Source organism: Ambystoma mexicanum, chromosome 2q (genome assembly GCF_040938575.1).
Source record: "Ambystoma mexicanum isolate Mex_15411 chromosome 2q, UKY_AmexF1_1, whole genome shotgun sequence".
Taxonomy (NCBI): Eukaryota; Metazoa; Chordata; class Amphibia; order Caudata; family Ambystomatidae; genus Ambystoma; species Ambystoma mexicanum.
Genome location: NC_090924.1, coordinates 684,527,422 through 684,534,331, shown reverse-complemented (window position 1 = coordinate 684,534,331; position 6,910 = coordinate 684,527,422). Strand labels below are relative to the sequence as shown.

Here is a 6,910-nt window from a genome sequence, read left to right as displayed (position 1 = left end):
AGCAGCATTAGCATGGATTAAGCGCTATACCGTCAACCAAATATGCATGATGCCTCCTTTCCACCTCTTCTCCCTCCTGTCTTTTTACCCAAACCTCCCATTGCTCCTCTTCAAGCTCAGTCCGTTCAGGCAGCCATTAAAGTTGCCACTGCCGACATCTTGCACTGGGAGAAATATTTTGAGCCCTATTTTAAAGCATTAGCTGATTAATTCACAAGCAATCCTAGGAACAACTGGAGACGTTATTGGTAAAATCAGAGATAAAAGTACACGAAGAAAGTCCCACATTTTATTAAAAAGTTACAAAAGAAAGAAAATGCCACCTCTGTTGTGAGAAAAAGCATAAATAATGAATGTTCAGTCTATTGGTGATGTTGGATGATTCCGACAAGTTTCTATATCTGTCATCATGGCGGCCATCTTGTCTTCATGCGCTGAACCTACAGTTTATCTGTACTTGGAGGTCAAGACACCGGACACTGCTGCCAGGAATTTGTCCCAGGCAGCCTGGGCGTGGGGGGTGAAGTCATCTGGGAAGTGGGCGGCCAGGACAGTCTGGATGCAGTGAGAGAGCAACTGAAAGAGAAAAGCAGCACGTGAGCAGCATTAGCATAAAGAAAGTATATCTAACAGTAACCAGCTGAACATTTGTCTCCAAGACTTCCCCGGGATTCAGTCTTCTTAACAAATTTCTGTGCAGTAGTGTCAAGAAGCAACCAAAATAGCAGAATGTGTTCTATGCGAAGGCATTTTACATTACTTTGTTAAAGTGCTAACGGTGCTGTGGTCCACTGCAACGGTCCCTTCCATTGAATTTGGTGGAAAGAAAGACCCGGTCAGAGAGCGCTATAATCGTTAAACACGCCAATGAAGTTGTGAACAATTGTATTCTTTCTGTGATGCTATCAACTGGACCAGCAGCTTCACTGCAGGGCATCGTTCCCTGCTTTAGACATCAGGCATTAGGAAGTAAATATTTCAATGACTTGAACCCTTTGCCTCTGCCTGACAGTCACTTGTTCATGTTCTAAAGCCTTATGTATTAAGGTGCTTTGTTTCATTTTAGGAACGTTGTAGAGAGTGCTGCGCCGCTGACATTCAAAATGGCGCACGTTAGGGCTTCATTCTCGATTTTCAGGATGTGTCTAGTGGTTAGGAGGAATATTATTTTTGAGTGCAGGTAAAATGTTCGTGTGGCGGAATTCAAGGTTTCAAGGGATGCAAGATATAGAATTTCATACATTTTTCCTCTACGTTTCTGGCTGTGGTGTGGTTTGGGCTCGTGGTTGTCCACGGTTGCGGGTGAAAGGTGAGGGTGGTTGGGATCGGTTACTGTCCTACCATTCTTTTGAGCATTTCAGAGGTAAGTGGGCTGGCACGTTTGACCACTCAGCTGTTGTCGTATCCTGGGTGGTGTGTTGTTCCAACAGGTCTGAATGTAAGTGGTAGCATATTGTCAAAAGGGCCCCCCTGCAGGGGAGTATACAGCATTGCAAGAGTCTGGGGGAGAGCCAGGAAAAATGTCCTGCTACTTTTACCCCCAAATTCAGTGTACGCTATTCCATACGGTACCATTCGCATCCCCAATCAACTTTTTGGTAACTTTAGTAGAAGATGGCATTTTAACACATACATATAAAAAACCCAAAAGAACGGCAGGAGCATTACAGTTGCTGGAAACCCATCAATTACAGCTCTGTCCAGGCTATGTGGGGCAAAACACATGCAAACCTCCTAATTTGCATATGGATTGCACTAACTGAAGTGACTTCAGAGAAACGGACATTGCAAGGCGCATCCTTAGGCTTTGAGACTTGCAGGCACCATGAAGTGCCTTCAGAATAAGTTGCCATAAGTAAGCCAAGTGGCAAATAACTTTGTGCTGCAAACTACCTAAATTGCACTATTATAATATATGGTGTAACTCTATAGTCATTAGGAATTTAAAAAACAATAGCATAACGTATTAACGTAAGTTATGAATTGAAGCACCTACAGAGCTGCAGATAAGGCACAATTGGGCTTGATTCTCAGAATCAGGCCCAGTACGTTCACATGATTTGTGCAGGATCACACACTTTGGTTCAATATGGAAACCGGGATGTGGACAATTTAAGCAACTGAATACATCTTCCCAGGTTTAGTCGATATAGATATTTATTAAGGTTTTGCTTTGCATTTCATGTGCTTAAATAATACTTTATAGCAATCCCTTGGAAGCAAACCACATTACATAATAAACTATTCTTTCATAATAAACTAACTATATACTACATAAAACCTTAAAGAAACATGTTGAGCAATAAGATTATGGCTTTAGTTTTATTCTCCCCATCCTGCATGCAAAGTCACAACAGCATCATGCAGATCAATGTGAGCCTTACACACCCCCTTTGGGTTTTAAAGCCATAGTCATTATTTCATAAAGCGTGCAGCATTATGCAGCCTTCTCACTTCTGATCACCCCCATTTACATTTCTTACGTGACAAAAGTCCCTGCTAATAGTTCCCCCTCCCTCCGGCAATGCATCAGTTCGCTGGGAGAGCTGCTCTGCTGCCTGGAGCTCCAATTTACACACAAAATTGTGAGCCCTGGTAAGGCCAAAAGGACAGGGTTGGTCCGACATCCTGCAGATCCGGTCACAGGTAGTCTGAAGAAAAAGGGGGACTTTTGCCAACCCGCTGAGGGGGGTCTGCAGATCGCGTGACCATCCTGTCATTTCAGAACATTTTCCTGCCAGCGGGACACCTTTCCCATTCAGCACCCTAATTTTCACATACAAGAGCCACTGAGGGGGCCGTGCTAACCCCCTCTAGCCCCTACCCCTCCCGCTCGATACACCACTGGTCCTTGTATTGGCAAATATATACGTTTATTGTTTCCGAGCCTTGCCAGCCACCCAAGTCCTAGAACGGCAACATGCACACAGGCATCTCCTAAACTAACCTCCCTAGAATTTTTCAACCACATCGACTACAGTCACCAAGGGCGTCCAACCAAGGAAAAGCGCATTGAGGACACACAGGTGGGGAAAAAGCGCTACATAAAAAAACAAATACAACACAATACAATATAACCCACTCACCCAAAGCTCAAATTTCTGCATACTTATATCACACTAAAAACCACACAACCACTTCTCGCACAGCAAACCGCACGAACTTCACCACACTGCAACAACAAAGAATCAACACATAAATCACATCAACAGCACACAAGGACTTGCATCGATCTGATATTCATACCCAAGCTCAGCTAACGGTGACAACCGAGCTGACGCCGCCAACAGGACACCACCTTCTCACTTTCCTACGCCCTCTTCACCCAACTAATCCAACCCCGCCTCCTTGTTTTACAGAACTGCCAGAGCGCCTGAGTACCAATTCCGTTGGTGATGGTGCGCTATATAAATACCTTTAACATAACATAACATAACATAACATATCTTAAAAGCAGCCAAGGCCTTTTCCCAAACTCTGAAGATCACGTGTTCTTGAAAATTAATAATGGCCTCCTATGGTAGAGGATAGATCTGTGGAAGCTGGGATGCAAATCTAAGAAACCACTGATGCTCGCAGACGTCCTACTCCTGATGCTCGGTGTTTGGTTACATTCACATAAGTTTGGTGCATGGTGATCTGGACTCACCTGGAAGTTTCCGGGGTCCACCCTCAGGTTGTAGGCGTGCAGGTCGCTCAGCTTGGACAGCCCCATGTCGAGGTCATCAATGTGCTTGGCGGCTTCACCGATGGCGCACAGGACCTTGCCGCCATGTCGCTTCACGTCAGCAGAGCCCGGGCTGAGGTCGAAGTGCTTGAAATAGGTCTTAGTCTGGCCGAAGCCTGCGAACAGCCTGGGGGGGGGACAGGGACATCTTTAGGGGAACTGCAGTAAACTGCAACTCGACAGGCATTTCACATTCACAGTTGATATTCTCAGCTCTCTAGAAAAGTAAACACGTGTCTGCATTGTGTTGTTCATTGTGGGTATTTAATGTTTCTTTTGTTGTGACTGCTGTAGTAGCCCCTCACTTCAGCCAGAGAGAGTCTGACGCAGGACCCACCCCATCCCCATTTAACCTCCGTAAGAGCCACACTGCATGGCTCTGCATGTCTCATGCATGTTGGATAACAGCTGACACTCTGGCCTCTCACTCTGAGATCAACCAGAGAGAGGGACCAGGAGGGGCCTAATTCACAAGTACTAGGGCACCTGGAAAACCTGCATGATGAACCTTTTTGCAGATGTTATATCCAAGACAATGTTCAGGTCACATTATTCATAAAGTTTTCCCAGGTGTTACATGCAGACCGTGCGCTTGGCCAGGTCACGTGCACCCACAGCCATGACCTAACCAATGCATAGGATCCCAACCCCAATGCAGGAGGGAGGAGGGCCTCTCACCCTGAGCAGCCTTAACGGCCCTATCACAGTGAAACAAGCATTGGCAATGCCAACAGTTTGGGCTTTTGGGTAGGCACTTGCCAGGCACTGCCGTAGTGGCATCAACTGACCATTGATGGCAGCAGCTGCAAAATGTAGTGAGTACTTTGGCATCTAATAGCAGTGCCTGGCAATTGCCTACTACTTATACAGAAGCCAACTTTGTTGGCTTTTCCAATGCTTGTTTCATTGTGAAAGGGCCGTTGAGGCTCATCAGGGTGAGATGCCTTCCTCCCTCCTGCATGGGACAGGGCTTCAGTGAATAGTGCTTATAAATCTAATGGCTGAAGGCAGACATAGATTGGTCATTTTTATTACACCAGTAGCGTGTTTCTAGCCTTATGAATAAGACTGCTTTGGAAAAACACTGGCAGGCACTTCAAGGCACAGTTTGGTGGTAAGGCTTGTTTAAAGCGAGCCCAAAGAGTTGCCATGAGGAGCTGTTTTGTGCCGGGAGGGGCAGGAACTGGGCAGGAATGGCCATAGGGATTGGCATGGCCATGGGCAGTCAGTGGGTGGGCAAATAAACCCAACAGCACCATTAAGCTTTGTGTCCCTCCTCATTTGCCGATGCTCCCTATCTGCCCGCTAATGCAATAGTGTAGGCCTGTACGTGGCTCTGCCAGCTAATAGCCCAAACAGAAACGTTCTCCTGAAGGATTGGCATCACATGGGACAGCGACAGTTCTTACCACTCCTGGCTTTACCAAGAGCAGTAAATGCACAGAAGGGTCAGAAATGGCCATTAGTTCAATGCACTCCCCTGTGCACCCGCATCACACAGGCACAGGGGGTGAGTGATTCCTCTGCGCACGGAAAAGCTCTTGAGATTTTCCAATCCAGCTGCACTCATTCTCCTGCCCGTGGAGAATGGTTTCAGGGTTTTTCACTCAAGTGAGGGAGATGTGTTTCAGCATCTCTTCCACTTGCCTGCAAAACAGGCTGGAAAATCAGGCCCAAGCTTTCTATGACATGATGCAAAACCATGAAAGGAGGCTATTGCGATAGCGCCCATTATATAATGTATCAGAAACCAGGAACTCTGCCAACACACTCTACCTGGGCATGCATGCAATCTATAGGCAGTGAGGGCCGGCCTACATAAAAATAAAGCACCATGTGGCAGAAGAGTTATCAAAATATGTTGGCTTAGCCAGTAACGACCTTAACCTGGGACCCTTTACACCCCCAACTGGTAGAATTAGTAACTTTTCAGACATGCCTCCCTCTCTTAAGCCTTTACCTGTCGAGGGCTTCGCCTCCGAGGGCATCGGTGTGGCCGGCGATCTTGCCCCAGAGGGCGACGACGAGGGCCTTGTCTTCAGCGGTCAGAGTCATCTTAATGGTTGTGGAGCTGGGGGGCCCTGGATCAGCAGGAGATGGCTGGTGAAGGCAGTCGGTGCTGTAGGCCGGTCAGGCCCCATTTTAAAGGGGTCTGGGGGCTCGGGAGCTTGGCAGAGATCCACGTCATTGGTCATTCTTGGGTTCCACCCAAGGTGGGGGGCTATCTTATCTCCCTGGCACAATGCCAGGCAGGGGGTGGATTCTTTGCAGGATGACTTGCACAGAGGCTTTTCTGCAATGGCTGCCTGGCGAGTGATTGTGCAGGTCCCATTTGCCTACAGGGAAAGGATCCGGGCCTTTCCTGCTGGTGCAGGGTGGGGCAGATCACTGAATGGGACACTCTGGGGCTAAACGGTCTCTGTACCTTCTGGAGTAGAGGGCTCCCTGTCACCACACAGGAGGCATTGGTTGACTTTGCATGTGGCTATAATGTCACCTTGTAGCTAAAGCAAAAGCACATATTGAGGTTTTCAAATCTGGGCCATATTACCAATGAAAACAAATCCTGACTCGCAGGAAATCTTTATCCAAGTGTAGGGTTGAGTTGGTGGAACACACAGCAAAAATGTCGCGTCTTGAAAAACTTGTGCATAGGCGCGTTATAAATGCCATATACTATAATATCAAACTGCACTCCCACAATTGCAGAGCTTGCTCCACCCATGCGTTCATTAATGGGATTTATCCTTCTTCTCTTGCTAGAGTCGCAATACCAGAACAGTGTTTGCTCAATGTATGGGCATGATAGGAAACATGCATGTTGAACTTCAGTGAACCGGGCACTTAGATACTAAGAAAAGGCAGCCCGAGCCTCAACTGAGTAGACACTGCAAATACTTCCACACGCACCGTGAGGTCCAATGAAACATACACCGCAGTGCACTGTGGCCTTCAATGGAACATAGCCTGCAGATACTAGGCGCATGCATTCTCAGCTCCCATGGAACAGCCGCTCCTGATGCTGGCAGCATGCACTGAGGCCTTCAATGGAACATAACCTGACGATACTAGGAGCATGCATTCTCAGCTCCCATGGAACAGCCGCTCCTGGTGCTGGCAGCATGCACTGTGGCCTTCCATGGAACATAGCCTTCAGATACTAGGCGCATGCATTCTCAGCTC

General features: G+C 47.3%; 1 protein-coding gene across 1 annotated transcript; it reads right to left on the bottom strand.

The window, feature by feature from the left end:
- Nucleotides 1–270: 270 nt before the first annotated feature.
- On the bottom strand, nt 271–5,839 carry LOC138569011 (hemoglobin larval subunit alpha-like). Its single transcript, XM_069646738.1, has 3 exons — nt 5,688–5,839; nt 3,650–3,854; nt 271–576 (listed from the first exon to the last, which is right to left on the bottom strand). The coding sequence occupies exons 1-3, from the start codon at nt 5,780–5,782 to the stop codon at nt 448–450; spliced, it is 429 nt and encodes a 142-aa protein (XP_069502839.1). The 5' UTR covers nt 5,783–5,839; the 3' UTR covers nt 271–447.
- Nucleotides 5,840–6,910: the final 1,071 nt, after the last annotated feature.

Coding starts and splice junctions, on each gene's coding strand:
- LOC138569011 (XM_069646738.1), bottom strand. CDS start 5,782: ATGACTCTGACCGCTGAAGACAAGGCCCTCGTCGTCGCCCTCTGGGGC. Junction 3,855..5,687: donor GGAGGCGAAGCCCTCGACAG/GTAAAGGCTTAA, acceptor TCCCCCCCCCAG/GCTGTTCGCAGGCTTCGGCC. Junction 577..3,649: donor TGGACCCCGGAAACTTCCAG/GTGAGTCCAGAT, acceptor TTTCTCTTTCAG/TTGCTCTCTCACTGCATCCA.